This window comes from Centrocercus urophasianus, unplaced genomic scaffold, assembly GCF_019232065.1.
Source record: "Centrocercus urophasianus isolate 14NV4802_14NV808 unplaced genomic scaffold, USGS_Curo_1.0 seq_30, whole genome shotgun sequence".
Taxonomy (NCBI): domain Eukaryota; kingdom Metazoa; phylum Chordata; class Aves; order Galliformes; family Phasianidae; genus Centrocercus; species Centrocercus urophasianus.
Genome location: NW_024884867.1, coordinates 1,350,290 through 1,368,464, shown reverse-complemented (window position 1 = coordinate 1,368,464; position 18,175 = coordinate 1,350,290). Strand labels below are relative to the sequence as shown.

Here is an 18,175-nt window from a genome sequence, read left to right as displayed (position 1 = left end):
CCATCCATCCATCCATCCATCCATCCATCCATCCATCCATCCATCCACATACTTATTCATCTCTGTCCTTCTGTCTCTCTATCCGTCTGTCCATCCACCCATTCCCCACCATCCCTGCTCTCCTCACATCCCTGCTGTGTCCTCAGCCACCTTCCCATGTGTCCCCACGACCCCACATCTCGCACCAAGCTGTAGCCGTGCAGCTTTGCACACATGGGTGCACAGCCGAGGAGATGCATGCATGAGTGTACAGGCACCTGCCCGGATGCACTCCTGGCTGCCCTAATGACACTGCAGAAAGGACGGGACCCAGGGGACATTCCTCCTGTCTCTTGCAGGGTGCCAGCCCTCCCAGTCAAGAACCTGAACGGCACCGGCCCCGTCCATCCCGCCCTGGCAGGTAATGGGTGGGGTCCCATAGAGCACCCATAGGTGCTCAGGGGTCGAGCCAGGGATGGAAGGAACAGACAGACACCCCTGTCCCTGTGCAGGGATGACGGGCATCCTGATGTGTGCTGCTGGACTGCCCGTCTGCCTGACCCGTGCGCCCAAGCCCATCCTGCACCCGCCACCCGTCAGCAAGAGTGACATCAAGCCTGTGCCTGGGGTCAGCGGAATCTGCAGGAAGACCAAGAAGAAGCACCTCAAAAGGAGTAAGGAGCTGCTGGAGGGGAAACTGAGGCACAGGTGGTGCTGTGGGTTGGGACCTGAAATGTTGGGGGGATGGCCTGAAATGCAGCGTGCCCCCGAGCCTTAAGGTGATGTCACTGCCCATGGCTCCTCTGTGCCACCTCCTCTCTGTCACTGTCCCCATGCTAGAGGCAGGAGGTGGCAGGGAGGGTTTGGCGGGGGGGGGAGGGGGGTTGTCTGACTGACACCCCTATCCATGGCAGGCAAGAACCCAGAGGATGTGGTGCGTCGCTACATCCAGAAAGTGAAGACCCCTCCGGATGAGGTGAGCCGGCATGGCGGGATGGCAGGGCATGGGCACAGAACATGGTGTGACCCCCATGAAGTGACCCCCGTGCCCCCCCAGGACTGCACCATCTGCATGGAGCGGTTGGTCACCTCCTCGGGCTACGAGGGCGTCCTGAGTCACCGCGGCATCAAGCCGGAGCTGGTGGGCAAGCTGGGCAAATGTGGGCACATGTACCACCTGCTGTGCCTCGTGGCCATGTACAACAACGGCAACAAGGTGAGCCAACGTGGACACGGGGTCTGAGGGCATACGGCAGGAGCTGAGTGCCCACCCTGGCTGTGCCTGCAGGACGGCAGCTTGCAGTGCCCCACCTGCAAGGCCATCTATGGGGAGAAGACGGGCACGCAGCCCCCTGGGAAGATGGAGTTCCACCTCATCCCCCATTCCCTCCCGGGCTACACTGACTCCAAAACCATCCGGATAGTCTACGACATCCCCACCGGCATCCAGGTGAGCCCCCCGCAGCCCCCACCCCAGGGCTGGGTGTCCCCATGCCACCTGCTCACCCCTCTGCTGTCCTCACCAAAGGGTCCAGAGCACCCCAACCCTGGCAAGAAGTTCACGGCACGCGGCTTTCCCCGGCACTGCTACCTGCCCGACAACGAGAAGGGCAGGAAGGTGAGCGGCTCCGTGTCCCCGGGGGTGGAACAGGCAGGGATGTGGCCATATGGATGGGGACATCGGGGTGGAGACATGGGGGTGGCCGTGCCGTGGGGGGGGATGCAGCAATGGCCGTCCCCCAGGTGCTGAAGCTGCTGATCGTGGCGTGGGACCGGCGGCTCATCTTCACCATCGGCACCTCCAACACCACGGGAGAATCAGACACGGTGGTGTGGAACGAGATCCATCACAAGACCGAATTTGGCTCCAACCTGACGGGTCACGGCTATCCCGATCCCAACTACCTGGACAACGTCCTGGCCGAGCTGCTGGCGCAGGGCGTCTCCGAGGCCACCCTCAAGGACTGAGCCCACGGTGAGGGGCTCCCCGCCGTCCCCTCGGCCCCGTGTCACCGTCCCTGCAGCTTCGCCGCCGGCCCCGCGTGGGTTCATCCCCCGGTGCCACCCGCCGCGTGTCCCCGTCCCCTGCCCGGCCTCCAGCAGCGCGGTGCTTTCCTCTCCGCCCACCCGGTGCCCCACGGAGCCGCGTGCAGCCGGTGCCATGTGTACGTCTCTGTGTTACGGAATACACCGCAGCGTCCCGGCGTCCCCGCGTCACCCACTCGTGTCCCCTTGCCGCGCCGTGATATAGGAAAGGGTGCTGGCTGGGGTTGCACGGGGGTCTGTCCCCCGTGGGCCCTCACAAGAGGTGCCAGCGCTGCACACACACGCACGCGCGGCCCGGCGCTCCACGGACACATCTGTGTGCCCCCTTCGTGGGCAGAGGAGAGCGGCGCGGACTACAGCTCCCAGAATGCTTTGCGGCGCGCCGCTGGCTGGCCTTGGCGGCGCAGGGCATGCTGGGAGCTGTAGTTCTGTTCACGTGGCCGTGGCCGCGTCCGTCTCCGTGGCCGTGGGAGGGTTCGACACCCCGTCAACGCGAGCGAAGGCTTCGTGGGCCGCATCCAGATCGCGCAGCACCGCCCGCAGCCGCTCCGCGACGGCTCCACCTGCGGCCGCGCAGAGTCAGCATTCCCACCCGCGACGCACGGCACCCACCCGTGACACCCACTGCTCTCCCCGTCCCACCCCGCTGTGTCTCCTCCCACCTCTCCTCCTCCCCGACATCGGCACGCCTCGTTTGGCGGGGTGCCGGGTCGTGTGCGGGGGGTGCGCGTGGCTGTGCGCATCCGCGCGTGCCTCCGTGCGTGCATTCGGGTGCGCGCGGCTGGGAGCGTGCGTGTGTGCAGCAGAGGGCCGGGGCCTCGCGTGCGTGCGGCCGTGGGGGTTTGCTGTCCCCTGGTGGAGAAAGCACGGCTCGCAGGTGTGCGTGTACGTGGCGTGCACATGTGTGCGTGCTTGTGCACGTATATTGGGCATGCGTGCAACCGTGCATGTGCAACAAGTACATGCATGCGTGCAAGTGTGCATGCAAAGCCCGTGTCCATGTGCCTGTGTGTGTGCATATATGTGTGCACATCAATGCAGCTCGCCCCCCATAACTCCCCCCCCCCCCCCCCAATCCCCATGTTCTCCTACCTCCAAGCTTCAGCTCTGGGCTCTGCACTGCCACGCTGCCCTCGGATTCTCCCACCGCCTCCCTGCAGGACGAGGATGCTGAGTGAACCCGGGGGAGGATGACACCCATGGGTGCCTCCCCCCTGGGACGCAGCCTCACCACAGCCGTGTCCCTGCACGCTGGAGGTGCCCATAGAGGCTCTGTGCCGCTGCCGCAGGGTCCAGGGGGTCACTCCACTCATCCAGTGCCACCGCGCTGTGGGTCCGGCTGCAGCCAGGAGCTATCAAGAAGAGCAGGGTTGGGTGGAGGGGACCCACTGGGGACTCCCTCGTGTCCCCTCTGTCCCCATTACCGGCACGGTTGGGCTGCAGGCAGCAGGTCCAGCGGGCGGTGCGGAAGGTGCCGGGGTGGCAGGTGGGCAGCATGGCCCCATTGGCACTGCTGGCCTGGCGCAGAGCCCACAGCCACTGCCACAGCTCTGGTGCGCTCTGTGGGGACACAGCGGTGGCACCCACCCATGATGCTGGCACCCATCGTGTTGGGCAGCACCACAGTTCCACATGCAGCATCCCCAGGGTGGGCATAAGGTGGCACGGGGACCCTGAGGGGCAGTTTGATGGCACAGGTGGGAGTTGGTGGGGTGGTGGCACTTGGGAACAAGGCTAGTATCACAGTGACCCCAATATGGGCAAGGCTGGTATTCCAGTGACCCAATATTGATCTCAGTACTGACAGAGCTGGTACCCTAATGACCCCAGTGTAGATCCCAGTACAGGCAGGTACACCTCATTAACCCAGTACAGATAGGGGTGCTACCCATTGACCCTAGTGTATATAGGGCTGATACCTCAGTGATCCTACTACAGATACTACTGGATGCCCTAGTGACCCCAGTATAACCAGAACTGATAGCCCAGTGAACCCCACTACAGATACAGCTGCATACCCTACTGATCCCAGCAGTGACCCCAGTACTACTAAAATCTGATACCCCAGTGTTCCCAGTACAGCAGGACTTGGGACTGGGGCTGCCCCCATTGCCCCCACACAGTGGCTGCTGAGTGCTGGGTGGGGGCAGCCTGGAGCGTTGGGGTCCCAGTGGTGCTGGGATGGGGATGTCCACACCTTACACTGGATGTAGGTGGTGCGCAGCTGCCCGGTGCCATCCTGTGCCACCACCTGCATGACGTGGGGCTGCGGGAACGTGCCCTCATCCACGCGCTCCACTGCCCGTATGCGCCCCACTGGGATGCAGCTGTGCTCCTGAAGACCCCAGAATGCTGCACGTCACTATACCCACAGCCTGGCACTCTGCAGCAGGGTGGGGGGACAACAGGCAACACCTACCTGGCACTCGGGGGACTTGGAGTAGGACAGAGCCTGGGCACTGAGCCAGAAGTACCGCTTCTTGAAGGCGAAGCGGGGCAGCAGGGAGGGCTCCTCGGCCTCCCGTGCGTGCAGGAAACCCTCCTTGACTGTGGCCGAGGGACTGAAAGGTGCCACTGACACCATCCCCTCGCCTGCTGTAGCCATGGCACGGGGATGGTGACATCAATTTGGGGTGCCACCATCACCCCAAAAAGCACAAAGATGCTCCCATCCCTTAGGATACAGGACATATCCCCAGGATGGGGTGGGATTCCGTGGTGCCCATGGTGCCTGCTCACCCTGCGTGCTGTCCACCTCGATGAGGCTGTCCAGGAAGGCTCTGACACGAGTGATGCTGGGCAGCAGGACGGTGTTCAGTGGGGCCATCCAGGGCTCCTTGCCCGGTTGCAGTCCCAGGTTGCCAATGCTCTGCAGCGCCTGCCCATGGGAGTGGGATTTGGGGAGGAAAATGGGGAAACAGAGCAATGCAAGGTGGTGGGAGCCAACTGTGGCTGTGCTCAATGCACTCATCCCCAGTGGGAACAAACCAGCTTAAAGCACGTGGCATGGGGGAGGAAAGGCTCTGCCCTTCTTGGGATCCTTGGTCCTTCCTTGGTCACTGTCCTGTGAGATCCCTTTCCCTCCCCAGGGTCTTCCAGCATCCCTGAGGTCCCCTTCCCACCTTGGCATCTTCATCCCCTCTGAGGTCTTCATCCCTTTTGGTGCCCACATCCTTTGTGCTCCCCATCCCTCCCTATGATCGCTGTCCTGCCCTGGTATCCCTGTCTCTCCTTGGTCCCACATCTTCCTTCAGGTCTCTGTCCCTCTTTGCGGTCCCATCCCTTCCCAGGGTCCAGATCCTTCCCCAAGGTCCCCATCCCTTTCCAGAGTCCCCATCCCCCCTCAGGGTCCCCATCCTTTCATGGCAACCCCATTCTTCCTTGGTCCTCCATCCATCCTTCAGGCCCCCATCCATCTTTGGAGTCCCATCCCTCCCTGGTACCCCATCCTCCTGCAGGGTCTCCATCCCTTCTCTGGGTCCCCATTCCTCCTGGTCATCCCAGTTCCTCCCTCTCCAGGGTTTCCCTGGCCCTCTGAGGTCCCCACCCACCCTGGGGTCTCCATCCCTTTTGGTGTCCCCATCCCTTCTGGTGTCCCCATTCCTCCTATGGTCCCTGTTCTTCGATGGCATCCCTATCCCTCCTTGATCCCACATCCCTCCTTCAGGTCTCCGTCCCACCTTGGTGCCTCATCCCTGCCCCAAATCCCCTCCCTCCCCGAGGTCCCCCCACCATGTCCTCGTTCCCCTGAGAACCTTGGCGAGCAGCAAGAGCGTGCGCCCAGTGCGGGGCTCAGCATGCTGCTCCCTCAGGCCAAAGAGCTTCGGGGTGAGGACGGCAGGGGCGAAGAAACGGAGGAAGAGGAACCCACTGATGGCAACGTACTGCACCTCCTGCACAAGGACAGAGCTCAGCACCGGCACTGTGCTGCCCTCCCAGCCCCACAGGGATCCCCACCTCGTGCTGCGGTGAGGGGAAGCGCTCCTCCACCCGCCTGCGGAGCTGCTTGAAGGCCACCCTCATCAGGAGGGGGCACTTGTCCACCGAGCCCACGATGGCATCCACCATGTCCCCCAGGTAGCCCTGCAGCAGCTCCAGGCTGCTGTCTCGCACCTGGGCTTCTGACAGGGACCCCTTGAAGGAAATCCTCCTGTGGAGACACCAGCAGCTCGTGACCACTGAGATGACCCGTGGGTGACACCAAGATGGAGACACGTCCCCACACTCGCCTGCCACGGCTCAGCTCCATCTTGCAGGGGTCCAGTTCCACGTACTTCTTCTCCTCGAAGATGCGGTTCACCACCGGCTTCAGGACCGCATGCAGGTAGGGCAGCCCCACTGCCTGCATGGGGCAGGAGGTCACCACTGCTGTCCCCACACTGTCCCCAGCACTGTGTCATGTCCTGAAGCCATCGCAGGGTGCTGGAGTGATGTTTCCTCCTGGGCTCACCTTCAAGAACTGCTCCACGGACTTGGAGGCCAAAGAGTTGGAGCGGAAAAGGGTATTGGGGTCCGCTGGGAGGGAGTCCACCATGAGCCATGGGGTTGCCCCAGCTGTCCCCAGTGTGCCCAACCCTTTGGTGGCCTCACAGCAGGCTTTGGGGCACCCTGGCAGCCTTCAGGGTGGTTTCCCTTCCAGTTCCCCAGCTGAGGGTCTGCAGGAGATGCTCCAGTCCCTGCATTTACTGGTCTGACCCCAGCACTTACTGGTTCTGGTCAGCTCGCGGGTGATGACGTAGTCCAGGAAGGGCACAGCCAGACCCTGAGCCAGGAAGACCTTCACCAGTTTGGTGGCCACATCCTGCCTGCTGTCCCCTGAGGTCACCTCCTCCAGGACAGCCAGAGCCGTGCTGGCTGCGGGCTGTGAGGAGGGCATGGGGATGTCACACACCATGGGGACAAATGGTACAAGTGTGTCCCCAGCCCACAGAACCCACCTGGCCTGGGGAGCGGAGGGGCTCGGCCAGGAGCTGGATGAGGGGCTGGTAGCAGTGCTGGGGCAGGACTCTGTCCTCCAGCAGCCGCACCGTCAGCCGCAGGGAGCCCAGCTGTCCCCTAAAGTGACAGTGTGATGGGGGAGGCATGGCTGCACCCTGCTCCTCACCCTGTCACTCTCCATCGTCCATTGCCCAGCACTCACCTTGGCTCCTCGGTGCTGCTGGGGAAGGGCAGGAGCTGGAACCAGCCCTCCATGGGACCCGACGCATCCAGGGGGACCTTTACCTGGGGTACGCAGGCAGGGGTTGAGCTGGGAGGCACAGAGCATCATGTATCCCCACATGTATCCAGCTTTCACCTGTCCCAGGAAGTCATTCTTGCCCACGATGTCCCAGTCCCACACCTCCACACTCAGCATGCTGTCTCCTGGCTCATCCTCTGCCAGCTCGAACTCCAGCACTTCATCCCAGTGAGGGAAGCGGGTCTTCTTAATCACCTGCTGGGGACAGGGGGGTGGCAGCAGGGGTTGGAGCCCCAGCCTCTGGGCACCCAGTGCCACCCTTGGCGCTCAACCCCCGACTCACGGCTGTCTCCTGCGTGTGCCCACAGCACGACACCCGGACGAAAGGGTCTGATGTGCCTGAGGGGTCCCGGGGGGCCAGGTCCCTGTGGGAGGATGGGGGTCAGGGGGATGCCGTGGGTACCCGGCCCCTTTGGCACTGTCCCCTGTCCCCTTGTGTCACCACGGATGCAGTGAGGCACTTGTGTGTCAGGTGACACCAGGGAGGGGATGCTGGCAGCTGGTCCCTGGGGGGCACAGGGCACAGTGGAGATGCTGCTGTCCCTCCTGGCTGTCCCCATGGCCATCTGGTTGCCATGGCAGCTGCTTTGGTCGCCATGGCAGCAGGATGCTGCTCTGCCAACAGCCTCCGGTCTGGCAGCCGCATGTGCGGGCACACAAACACACACACGTGTGCACACGCATGCACACATGGGCACACATATGTTCACATAGAGCAGCCCCATCCCAACCTCTTTCAAAGGCAGTGGGGCTGCCTCAGTTTCCCCAATTTTAAAACAAGTGGGGAGAAATGCCATATGAAATCTTGTCTGCCCCATGGGAGTATCCCCAGGGACAGCACAGTCCCTTGCCTTCAGTCCCCAGCCCGGCTCCCAGCAGGGCTGGCAGTGCCCGAGCAGTGTGGCACAGGTGCTGAGACCCCACAGCATCGTGACACACAGGCTGCAAGCAGCAACGTCCCTGAGCAGGACACAGTGATGACCACTCTTGGCAGCCCCGACCCCCTACCATCCAGCCAACCCCACTGACCCAAACAAAAACCCTGGTGGTGACACAATCCCTACCTGGCTGCAATGAGGTGGCAGCGCAGCACCCGCGGGTGGCCCTGCTCAGGCATCTTCACCTCCAGGTGGATCTCACCCTGCACCTCCTGGTCAGGGTGCACAGGCACCAGGCTGAGCCAGCTGTCAATGCCTAACAAAGGGGGCACGGGGTGGGCACCCCCAGCACGGGGATGAGCCCTATGCCCCCCATACTCCCCGTGCCCCTGCTCACCCCGCAGCTGTGCTGAGATCTGCTGGCGGCTCAGTGACACTTTGCCGATCACATCATCGTGCCTGCAGGGTGACACCGATGGGGACGGCCACCCCAGAGTGGTGCTGACCCCACTGCCCACCCGCTGCCATCAGCCCCGCTGCTCCCTACCCGATGGTGTCTTCATCCAGCACATAGATGGTGAGGCTGTGGAAGCCGCTGGGCAGGCGCAGGGTGAACTCCTCGCCCCAAAATGGGTTCAGGCTTCTCCACACCGTGGCTGTTCTGTGGGCAGAGGACCCCCATGGGCACTCCATCCGGACCCTGTGTCCCCTTCCCGTGGTGGGATGGTCACCTACCTGGCAACCACCTCATCGTCCACCTTGACCACGCAGTAGGGATCACTGGAGCCAGAGCTAGGAGGAGAAAGGGGACACGGGGGGGTCAGCACCCCATGGTGTTCCCTGAGGCAAGCACCCCAACGGCTCACCAGGGCACTGGCCACAAGACCCATGGCCACGGGTGCACTGAGCTGCTCAGTCTTAGCTGGATGCCCTGCCTGGTGACATCTTTTCCTGGCACCTTTTGAGCTGGGGGACCCGGGGGTCATCTCAACCATGCATCCCCATGTCCCTGGGTGTCTGTGCCAGCTGCGCAGCCATGCCTGAGTTTCTGTAGCAACCCACTTCCCTGTGTCAGGGCGTGGGGCTGGAAAGGTGTCATGGTGACATGGTGACACGGTGACACCAGCCTCTGCCTGGGCTTAACCCCTTGCAGCAAGGTAGAAAAGAAGAGCTGGTTCCCCAGGGTGAGGGCTGGGCATTGGCTCACAGACGATGCACCCAAGGGGTGCTAGGTGTCCTCCTGCTTGGGGACTGGCTGGAACCCCCCCCCCCCCCCCCCCCAAGGGATGCTGGGCCAGCTGTGGGGTCCCAGGATAGGTGCTGCAGCCCCCGGATGGGGCGGTCCCACATGAGACCCTGCAATATGGAGTCACCCCAACAGCTTTATGGGTCCCAGGGGAGGCGGTGAGGGGGTGTCCCAGGGGTGCAGGTCTTCTTGCAAAGGGGACCCCTAGCCTCAGCAGACCCCCTCCTCACTGAAATGAGCCGCAACCAGCAGGGATGAAAGCAGGAAGCCCCCAAACCATGGGCAGAGAGCAGCACCCCCCAGTGCCCCATGCCCCCTGGGTGGGGGGCAGAGATCCCCAGCAGCACTCACACGTCCTTGGCAGGCAGCTCCTTCCCCTCCACCAGCCGGCAGTACAGCGAGGTGCTCTTGGCCATGGCAGCGAACTGGAGGGGGAGTCTGGGGGCAGCCCACAACTCCGGAGGGGCTGTGAGGCCCCGCTTCTTCTTCTTCCTCCTCCTCCTCCTTGCCGCGTCCCTCTGCCACTCCTTCCTTTGCTGCTTCTGGGTTTGTTTTTCTCTGTGCTGGAGTGCGCGGGCACGCGGCAGCAGGCGAGCTGGGTGGGCTGGCCCTGTGCCCACTGTGGCCAAAACCCCGCAGCGTGGGGCTCACACCTATCAGGAGCTCACTGCTGCCAGGGGAGGTGAAGCCATGCCTGGGACCTGTGCCCTGCTATAGGGAAACTGAGGCACAGTGCTCTCACAGAGCGCCTGTCACCCTTTGAGTGTCCCCCTCCTCCCCCCCTCCTGCGGGTGGCTTCTGTCCTGTCACAGCCGGGTGGCAGCGGGACTGTCCCCAAGCTGGAGGGGTGGCAGGTGTATCCTCCTCGTCTGTCTGTCCGTCTGCACCAGTGCAGCTGTGTTGGGGAACCCTGATCTGGGGGAAGATGGAGGTGGTGTGGGGGGCTCTGTATGCTGTCCCCTCTGCTTCGTGCCATACTGGGGGGGCACTTGGTGGATAATTCTGGGTGTTAGCAGATGTCTCCTGTGAGTGACTCATGGGAGGTGTTGGCAGGTGGGTGGCACCATGTGGGCATCGGGTCCCCAGAGTGCCACCACCACGGGGTGTCACCATATGGGTGCTGTGTCTGCAGCACGGCACCGCCAGGAGGTGTCACCTTTGTGGGTGCTGGGTCCCCAGATGGGCTCTCTGTCACCAGGGTGGCGTGGCAGGGAGCAGCACTTTGCAGGCACCGGATACCCGGGTGGCACTGCCGAGAGATGTCCCACATGGATGTCCTGGGATGGCACTGCCAGGGGTTGTGCCCATCGGGGTGCTGGGTACCTGCCGTGGCACTGAGTGTCCCTGTATGGGTGCTGCTGCCACGGGGATGGCTCAGATGGGCACTGGGTCGCTGGGGGGTCACTGCAGGGGGTGTTCCCCTATGGGCACTGCGTCCCCAGCGTGGCACTGCCAGAGGCGTCCCCATATGGGTGTTGTGTCCTCACCACAGCGAGGGCAGTGCCAGAGAGTATTGCTTTATAGGCACTGGGTCACTGAAAGGACAGTGCCAGGGAGCGTCAGTTTTGTGTGCTGGATTCCCAGCACGGCACGGCCAGGGGCTGTGCCCATGGGGTGTCTGGGGTGGCGCTGTCAGAAGGTGTCCCCATATGGATGACGGGTCCTCAGGTGCCACTGCCACGGAGTGCCCCCTATGGCCACTGCATCTTCACGGCGGCACGGACAGGGCTGTCCCTTCGTAGGCGCTGGCTCCGCAAGCGCCACCACCCCGCCGTGCCCCGGAGTGCCACCCCCAGCGAGCACCGCCTCCGCCGCACCCCGCGTTTGCCGTCCGACCCGTCCCGGGCGCGGCTCCGAGGCCCACCCCGCGGGGGGCGGTGACGGAAAGCCGGGCCGCGGCGCCTGCCGCTCCGTATCCCAGCCCCCGCCCCGCACGGGGCGGGCCCGGCGGAGGGAGGCGGAGGCGGGCGGCGGGGCTCGGTGCGGCCCGGTGCCTCCGAGGGCCGGGGAGGCCGCGCCCAGCCCCGCAGGCCTCCCCGGGGCGGGCGGGCCGCCATGAAGCCGAGCGCAGGTGAGGCCTTGGGGGCAGGCGGAGCGGGCAGGCTGGGACGGGGGTGGGCACGGGGCAGGCGGGGGCATGAGCCCAGGCGAGACCCAGGCCCGACCCAGGCCCAGGTGAGGCCCGGCTCAGTTGAGGCCCAGTCGCAGGTGAGGCCCAGGTGAGGCCCAGGCCTGGTTCTGGTTCAGGCCCAGGCCTGCTGGTGACCCGCTGTCCCTCTGCCCAGAGGAGCCTGTGCTGCTGGCGGAGCTGAAGCCAGGCCGGCCCCAGCAGTACGACTGGAAGTCGAGCTGTGAGACATGGAGCGTGGCCTTCTCGTCCGACGGCGCCTGGTTCGCCTGGTCGCAGGGCCACTGCCTGGTCAAGCTGATCCCGTGGCCGCTGCAGGAGACTGAGCTGTGAGTAGTGCGGGCGGTGCTGTGGGTGTTGAGCTGACGGCCTCCGTGCCATTTGCCCATCGCCGTTCTGCCGTTTCTCTGCAGCTGTAGGGCCTCGGAGCGCAAGAGCCACAAAGCAGAGGCGAAGCGGAGCCGGGCAGGAGCCAAGGAGAAGACTTTGGAGTGTGGCCAGATTGTGTGGGGCCTGGCCTTCAGCACCTGGCCGGCGGCACGGCACCCTGATGGGGCGGCAGGGCTGTGCTGCCAAGTGTTGGCCACCGGCCTCAACGACGGGCAGATCAAGGTGTGGGAGGTGCAGACAGGTGAGCAGCTGTGCGGCGCCAGGGTGAGGTCAGGAAGCACTCTGCCCTTGGTGGAGATCCTGCTCCGTCCTTCCCAAATATTTTCTGAGCTGCTGCCCCATCCCAAGCAGAGTGTGGGTGTGAGGGGGACTGACGTGGCCGCTCTCTGCAGGACATCTTCTCTTCAGCCTTCTGGGGCACCAGGATGTCGTCAGGGACCTGAGCTTTGCGCCCAATGGAAGCCTCATCCTGGTGTCGGCGTCGCGGGACAGGACCCTGCGCGTCTGGGACCTTAGCAGGGATGGTAGGAGAGAGTGGGGATGGCCCTGGTGCTCGGTCACCCCTTTTTGAAACTTGTATTCCACTGTGGGCAAGGAGAGGGCACCAAGCCGCCTTGGAAGGAGAGACCATGGCAGAGGGGCTCTGGGATGGTATTTGAGGTAGAAGTGGGCATTCTGGGACACAGCAGAGGCCTCTGCTCCCAGGTGGGACCTGAGAGCTGCAGGAAGGGGTTGTAAATAGAGTCTTAGAATGGTTGGGCTGGAAGGGATCTCACAGCCTCTCCAGACCCTGCCCTGGGCTGGCTGCCCCCCACCAAATCAGGGTCTGTTTGTGGCCTTGAGCACCGCTGGGAATGGGACACCTGCAGCACTCAGGACAGCCTGGGTCAGCAGCCCACTGCCCTCTGAGTAATGAATTTCCTTCTAACATCTCACTTAAATTTCCCCTTTTAGTTTAAAACCATTCCCCCTCCTCTAATCACTCTCTGCCTGTGTAGAAGGTTAGTCTCCATCTTTTTTATAAGCTCTCTTCCAGTACTGAAATAGAGCACTTGGGACGTGCGTGGGAAATCCCCCAGCCCTGCATGCCTTTTTCCCTCTCGGGAGCAGAGCTGGGTGAGCAGTTGTGGCAGAATGCAGCTCTGTTCTTCCTGACTCGGTGTCTGCTGTCCCAGGGCGGCAGGTGCAGGTGCTGACAGGCCATGTGCAGTGGGTCTATTGCTGCTCCATCTCCCCTGACTGCAGCATGCTCTGCTCAGCTGCTGGAGAGAAGTCGGTGAGTCCCACAGGGTGGAGCCAGTCCTGTGTCCCACTGAATCCTGCTTTCCTCATGCAAGAAGGGGAAGGTGAGAGCTAGCCCTGGGAGCGCTCCCAGCTTCAGCTCCCCTGTGCCCCACAGGCACTGCTGTGGAGTATGCGGTCCTACACACTCATCCGCAAGCTGGAGGGGCACCAGAGCAGCGTGGTGTCGTGTGACTTCTCGCCAGACTCAGCGCTCCTGGTCACTGCCTCGTATGACACCTGTGTTATCATGTGGGACCCCTACACTGGGGAGCAGCTGAGGACTCTGCGGTACGGAGCTGGGGGCTGTGGGGACCAAGCGGTGGGGACACAGGGGTGCTATGAGAGTTTGGTGGAGTTGAGCGTGGCCTTGATGCTGAGCTTGTTTTCCTCCCTGCAGCCATGTCCCCTTGCACTCAGCACTGGAGTATAGCAGTGATGTCCACACCAGCTCCCTGCGGTCGGTCTGCTTCTCCCCAGAGGGCCTGTACCTGGCCACGGTGGCAGATGACAGGCGAGTTAACCCTCTTTTGAGGTTTCCAGAGGGAAAGAGGGTTCAAGGAGGACACACCAATGTGCACCAGGGGCTTGGGGCATCCTAATGGGGAGCAAAATTCACGTGTCAAAGAGAGCACTGCGCTCAGAGCCCTGTTTGTGCAGGGAGCAGCAAGATCAGAGCCTTGTCATCTCCCTGAGCAAAGGGCTTGGACTTGCACCTGTGTGCTGGTCTGTCATCCAGCTCAACTCTGCAGGGGTCGGCGCTTCTGCCTGGCTGCTGAGATGTCATGCTGGGGGGCTCTAAGTCCAAGACAGAAAACCCTTCCATTACGTGCATTCAAGTGGCCCCAGAAGCTTCGTTTTAGCTGCAGGCACTGCCTAGCATTGTGTCCTTTTCCCCTTAGGCTCCTGAGGATCTGGGCGCTGGAGCTGCGATCTCCAGTGGCGTTTGCTCCCATGACAAATGGTTTATGCTGCATGTACTTCCCTCACGGTGGCTTCATTGCCACAGGGTGCGTATATCTGCTGGGGGAGGCTCCAGGGAAACCAGCTGGGAGTGTGAGCTGATTTTCCAGGATGGGGAGCGCGTGGGGCTGCTGCAAGCTCGGGATATTTGGGGCTGATTGTGCTTCCTTCTCTCTGTGCGGCGTTGGGTGTTTGCTCAAAGCCTGTTTGGGTCTCATTGCAGGACCAGAGATGGCCACGTCCAATTCTGGACGGCTCCAAGAGTCCTCTCGTCACTCAAGCACTTGTGCCGCAAAGCCCTGCGCACCTTCCTGACCACGTACCAGGTCCTCGCACTCCCCATTCCCAGGAAGCTGAAGGAGTTCCTCACCTACCGGACTTTCTGAGGTATCAGAGACACGGAGGTGAGAGCCCTCTGCCTCGTGGTAGGGCTGGCTGCCCCGCAGAGCACCAGAGGCTTGTGAGCTGTGGGGCAGGACTGTTGCTCCCCTCATTTTGGGGCCGTCTGTGAACGTGGAGGTATTTTTTTGTGTAATAATACTAGAACCCAGCAAAAATGCTTGCAGAGTGCAAGGGGCACGGCACAACCTGGGGACAGCTCTGGTCCCCCTGTCCTCCTGCTATTTGCAAGTTTTGGGTCAGGTGCTTTTGCTTCCAAGTGCAATGTTGTGGGGTGAAGATTAGCAGCTGCAGTCTGAGCAAGTGTTTGTCAGTACAAATTTGGGGCCACAGCCATCCCTGACAACAGCACCCTGTGCCAGGAGCAGCCTGTACCTTGGTTCCTGGAGGGATAAGGGCTCTGCTGCTCTCAGGGTCTGGGCATGACAAACCTGAGCCGGTCTCTGCAGGCTGAATGACAGCAGTGACAGAATAAAAGATGATTCCTCACTCCTTCCCTTGTTGCTTGTAGAAGTGAACTGGGGAAGCCTGGCTGGGGCTCAGGGCCCCCAGCCCTCCTATGCTGCAGCTCTGAGTCAGTCAGAGCAGCAGATGGACAGTGGTGGGTGCTGGGGAGGATCCATCCTCGTGTGTAACTGTGAGAGCAGGACATGGCTTCATGCAGCCCCCTGCTTTCATTCCTTGGCTGCTTTTCCCACCCCCACGCCTGCCTGTAGGACTTGGCACTGAGCAGCTTGCTGCTGGTGTGCAGACCTGCTGTGCTGTGCATGCAGTGGGCTCGTGTGTGGGGCTTGCTGCAGCTGAGCTGGTGGCTGCAGGGACGGCACGTGCAGCATCCCGTGTGTTACCAGACTGTCAAGAGCCCTGGGCTGACCCAGCTGGTGGAGAAGCTGGGGAATGTCCTCAGAGCTGCTCCTTGGGATGCTTTCCTTTGCAAGCAGTTAAGCCTACAGAGCTGGTGCTTCCTTAGTGCTTCAGGTAGCGATGTGACCTACAAACCCGCATGCTACCGTTGTCACAGGGGCTGTCACTGCACGGAAGTCCCAGTGCAGCCTCCTTGCCTTCCTGTCTGAGCAACAGGGCGGCAAAAACCTCAGTCCCAGCCTGCCATGCTTGTCTTCCTCAGCATCTGAGCAGCTGGAGCAGTGCTGCCCTGCATAGGAGGGCCCCAGCAACGCTGCAGCCCGTGTGGGTGCGTGACAGCTGCTCCACAACCCACCAGCAGCGTGGTTAAGCTGTGCTGAGCTCTACAAGGTCGGCTGGGTTGTACTTTGAGTTCTTCCCCATGTGCTGTGGAGAGCAGTGTGGACCAAAGCCCAAGCCAGGAGCTATTTGCAGTGGGATGCAGGCATGGGGGGGAGGCTCGACTTGCTCCTTTCTGCCATTGTGATAGGGGGAGGAAACAAAAGACCACTGCAACAACCTGCTTGGCTTCAGAGATATTTGCATTTCCCAATGAAGCGTAGACACAACGCTGCCTGTCTTTTGTCCCTTGGGCTGCATGCCTGAGGCGTGCAGAAAGGAACCACAAAGCACACAGAGCAGACGTGGGGCAGCCCCTGCCCGACTCACGCTTCGGCCACGATCAGGTCCCTGGTGACCTGGAATGCTGCGATGAGGGAGCTCAGCTGCACCTTCTCGCTGGTGCCTGCAGCCAGCCGGTACCTGCAGCAGGAGGCACAGCCAGTTCAGCTGTGTGCACCAGCAGCATGGTGAAGCAAACAGCGCACGGATGTGCACCAGGGATATTGTCTCCCAGCAGCAGCTCAGCGTGTTAGGGGAGCAGCACCCCAAAATGTTTACTTACTCAATGTCTGCCATCTTGATCAGCAGCTGGATGCGGACTGAGGGTGGGAAATCAACTGCAGGGAGAAAGTGATGTGAATCAGTGCAGGGCTGGGAGCGGCGTGCTGGGAGCCAGCCCCACAGAACCCCCACCTCTGTGCACAAAGAGGTGGATCTCGGTGAGGATGTCCTGCAGAGCCAGGCCCTTCAGTGTCTTCAGCTCCATGATTTCTGATGGCAGGAAGTGAAGGGGCTTCTCACGCATCCCTGCACCACCCAACACCCCAACGGGGAGTGGAACCCTTCCCACAGCGCAGCACGAACCCACCCTGCCCCTGCCACAGGAGGAGGCAAAGAGGACTTAACCCCAATGGGGCTCAAACCCAAAGCAGAGGAGCAAAGGATACTGCGGTAGGCGGTGGAGAAGTTCTGGTTGAGCATCCAGTCGAGGATGTTGGCGATGTCAGCCTTGAGGGGGTGTCCTGTGCAGGTGTAGACGTTCTCCTCCGTCACTTTCCCAAAGGCCATGGAGGTGCTCTGAGGAAGAGGAGGAGGGAGGAAGAGCTCTCTGCCCGTGGGCCAACTGTGGGGCCTGAGGTGGCAAAGCGGTACCTGCAGGATGTTGAGGGCTCTGCGCATGTCACCGCTCGAGAGGGTCACCAGCGCCTTCATCCCATCCTCACTCACGTCCACCCTGGGGTGGGAGACGGGGCTGCAGCGCCTGGCCCTGGGGGGGAGCAGGGCACGGCAGGGCCCCCCATCTCACCCCTCCTCCTGGATGACGTGCTGCAGCCGGGGCACCATCAGCTCTGGGGTGAGGGGCCCGAAGCGGAAGCGGGTGCAGCGGGACTGCAGGGCAGGGATGATCTTGGAGAGGTAGTTGCAGATGAGGCAGAAGCGGGTGTTCTCGGTGAACTTCTCGATCACTGCATAAGAGCAGGGGAGAGAGGCTGGAGCCCGTGACTGCAGCCCTGTGTGATGAGGGGAAACCGGGAGTGCCACCCCTCACCCCTGACCTCGTCGCAGAGCATTCTGTGCGTCCTGTGTCATGGCATCAGCTTCATCCAGGATGACGAGCTTGAAGCCTTTCCTGGGACAGAGCGAGATGAGGGGGCTTTGCTGCCAGCTGCCTCTCGGAGGCTGCAGGGCTGGGGGTTAATGGCACATGGAGATGCTTCTTCCCAGTGTGGAAGTACTCTGTGCACACTTTTCCCCTTTGGGCCAGCATCCCTGCTGCCCCGCTATCCCCGTACTGCTGTCCTCATCTGCTTGTCCTTATCCCTTCCTCCTGCATCCTGCTCCTCCCCTCCCACCTCGGTGCCCCCCACCCACTTGAAGATGGTCCTGGTGCTGGCAAAGCTCAGGATGGGCCCTCGAACGATGTCGATGCCACGGTCATCCGATGCATTCAGCTGCGGGGATGGAGGCGGTGGTGGGGGCGTGGGGTTCCAAAGCTGAGCGCCCCCCCCATCCCCAGGACCCCCCTCGTACCTCCAGCACCATGGAGCTGAACTCCCGCTCGCGGTAGAGCTGCCGTGCACAAGCCAGGATGGTGGAGGTCTTCCCGGTGCCGGGGGGGCCATAGAGCAGGAGGTGGGGCAGCCTGTCCTCACTGATGAACCGCTGGACTGGGAGGAGGGGGGGACGCGGGGACTTTGGGGGCCTTATGGGGCTCACGGGGGATTGGAGGACACAAGGACACGGCTGGGGGTAGGGTGCCTTGGGAAGGGAAGGGGGGAGGTTGTGGAGGTATAGGAGCATAGGGGATTGGAGGGTGCACAGTGGCTTGGGAGGGACACAGAGGCTTGGGGAGGGCAATGGGGGGGGCAATGGGGGGGGCA

The 18,175-nt window shown here is 62.3% G+C and overlaps 4 protein-coding genes across 4 annotated transcripts in view; 2 read left to right on the top strand and 2 right to left on the bottom strand.

Moving 5' to 3' along the window:
- The window catches only part of DTX1 (deltex E3 ubiquitin ligase 1), a 5,816-nt gene extending 3,869 nt beyond the window's left edge, over nucleotides 1–1,947 (top strand). Inside the window, exons 3-9 of the mRNA XM_042829002.1 lie at nucleotides 339–400; nucleotides 492–653; nucleotides 894–955; nucleotides 1,037–1,195; nucleotides 1,268–1,429; nucleotides 1,508–1,597; nucleotides 1,723–1,947. Coding sequence (XP_042684936.1) covers nucleotides 339–400; nucleotides 492–653; nucleotides 894–955; nucleotides 1,037–1,195; nucleotides 1,268–1,429; nucleotides 1,508–1,597; nucleotides 1,723–1,947 — 922 coding nt within the window. The remainder of the gene's footprint in view (nucleotides 1–338; nucleotides 401–491; nucleotides 654–893; nucleotides 956–1,036; nucleotides 1,196–1,267; nucleotides 1,430–1,507; nucleotides 1,598–1,722) is intronic.
- A 510-nt stretch (nucleotides 1,948–2,457) lies between these two features.
- RASAL1 (RAS protein activator like 1) lies at nucleotides 2,458–9,921 on the bottom strand. The gene is made up of 21 exons (XM_042829065.1): nucleotides 9,740–9,921; nucleotides 8,878–8,934; nucleotides 8,690–8,803; nucleotides 8,540–8,601; nucleotides 8,329–8,458; nucleotides 7,548–7,629; nucleotides 7,322–7,459; nucleotides 7,166–7,248; nucleotides 6,963–7,080; nucleotides 6,733–6,886; nucleotides 6,476–6,540; nucleotides 6,255–6,367; nucleotides 5,983–6,175; nucleotides 5,781–5,918; nucleotides 4,765–4,903; nucleotides 4,445–4,620; nucleotides 4,223–4,276; nucleotides 3,450–3,585; nucleotides 3,257–3,377; nucleotides 3,118–3,179; nucleotides 2,458–2,588 (listed from the first exon to the last, which is right to left on the bottom strand). Exons 1-21 carry the CDS (start codon nucleotides 9,802–9,804, stop codon nucleotides 2,458–2,460), a joined length of 2,331 nt encoding a protein of 776 aa, XP_042684999.1. The 5' UTR covers nucleotides 9,805–9,921.
- Nucleotides 9,922–11,391: 1,470 nt separating this feature from the next.
- WSB2 (WD repeat and SOCS box containing 2) lies at nucleotides 11,392–15,041 on the top strand. The gene is made up of 9 exons (XM_042828864.1): nucleotides 11,392–11,459; nucleotides 11,674–11,845; nucleotides 11,930–12,147; nucleotides 12,299–12,430; nucleotides 13,082–13,182; nucleotides 13,306–13,478; nucleotides 13,588–13,701; nucleotides 14,090–14,197; nucleotides 14,374–15,041. Exons 1-9 carry the CDS (start codon nucleotides 11,444–11,446, stop codon nucleotides 14,534–14,536), a joined length of 1,197 nt encoding a protein of 398 aa, XP_042684798.1. The 5' UTR covers nucleotides 11,392–11,443; the 3' UTR covers nucleotides 14,537–15,041.
- Nucleotides 15,042–15,976: 935 nt separating this feature from the next.
- The window catches only part of RFC5 (replication factor C subunit 5), a 2,541-nt gene continuing 342 nt past the window's right edge, over nucleotides 15,977–18,175 (bottom strand). Inside the window, exons 3-11 of the mRNA XM_042828895.1 lie at nucleotides 17,826–17,962; nucleotides 17,667–17,746; nucleotides 17,351–17,424; nucleotides 17,101–17,260; nucleotides 16,947–17,028; nucleotides 16,742–16,871; nucleotides 16,488–16,565; nucleotides 16,357–16,411; nucleotides 15,977–16,214 (exon numbers count right to left, since the gene is read on the bottom strand). Of these exons, the coding sequence (XP_042684829.1) occupies nucleotides 16,118–16,214; nucleotides 16,357–16,411; nucleotides 16,488–16,565; nucleotides 16,742–16,871; nucleotides 16,947–17,028; nucleotides 17,101–17,260; nucleotides 17,351–17,424; nucleotides 17,667–17,746; nucleotides 17,826–17,962 (893 nt within the window). The 3' untranslated portion in view covers nucleotides 15,977–16,117. The remainder of the gene's footprint in view (nucleotides 16,215–16,356; nucleotides 16,412–16,487; nucleotides 16,566–16,741; nucleotides 16,872–16,946; nucleotides 17,029–17,100; nucleotides 17,261–17,350; nucleotides 17,425–17,666; nucleotides 17,747–17,825; nucleotides 17,963–18,175) is intronic.

What these genes read in the sequence shown, in the direction of transcription:
- RASAL1 (XM_042829065.1), bottom strand. Translation starts at nt 9,804, where the DNA reads ATGGCCAAGAGCACCTCGCTGTACTGCCGGCTGGTGGAGGGGAAGGAG. An exon ending in GATCTCAGCACAGCTGCGGG is followed by an intron (nt 8,459 to 8,539) that starts GTGAGCAGGGGC and finishes CCCCTTTGTTAG; the next exon opens with GCATTGACAGCTGGCTCAGC. An exon ending in CCCAGAGCTGAAGCTTGGAG is followed by an intron (nt 2,589 to 3,117) that starts GTAGGAGAACAT and finishes GCGCGGCCGCAG; the next exon opens with GTGGAGCCGTCGCGGAGCGG.
- WSB2 (XM_042828864.1), top strand. An exon ending in CCGCTGCAGGAGACTGAGCT is followed by an intron (nt 11,846 to 11,929) that starts GTGAGTAGTGCG and finishes GTTTCTCTGCAG; the next exon opens with CTGTAGGGCCTCGGAGCGCA. An exon ending in CAGCTGCTGGAGAGAAGTCG is followed by an intron (nt 13,183 to 13,305) that starts GTGAGTCCCACA and finishes TGTGCCCCACAG; the next exon opens with GCACTGCTGTGGAGTATGCG.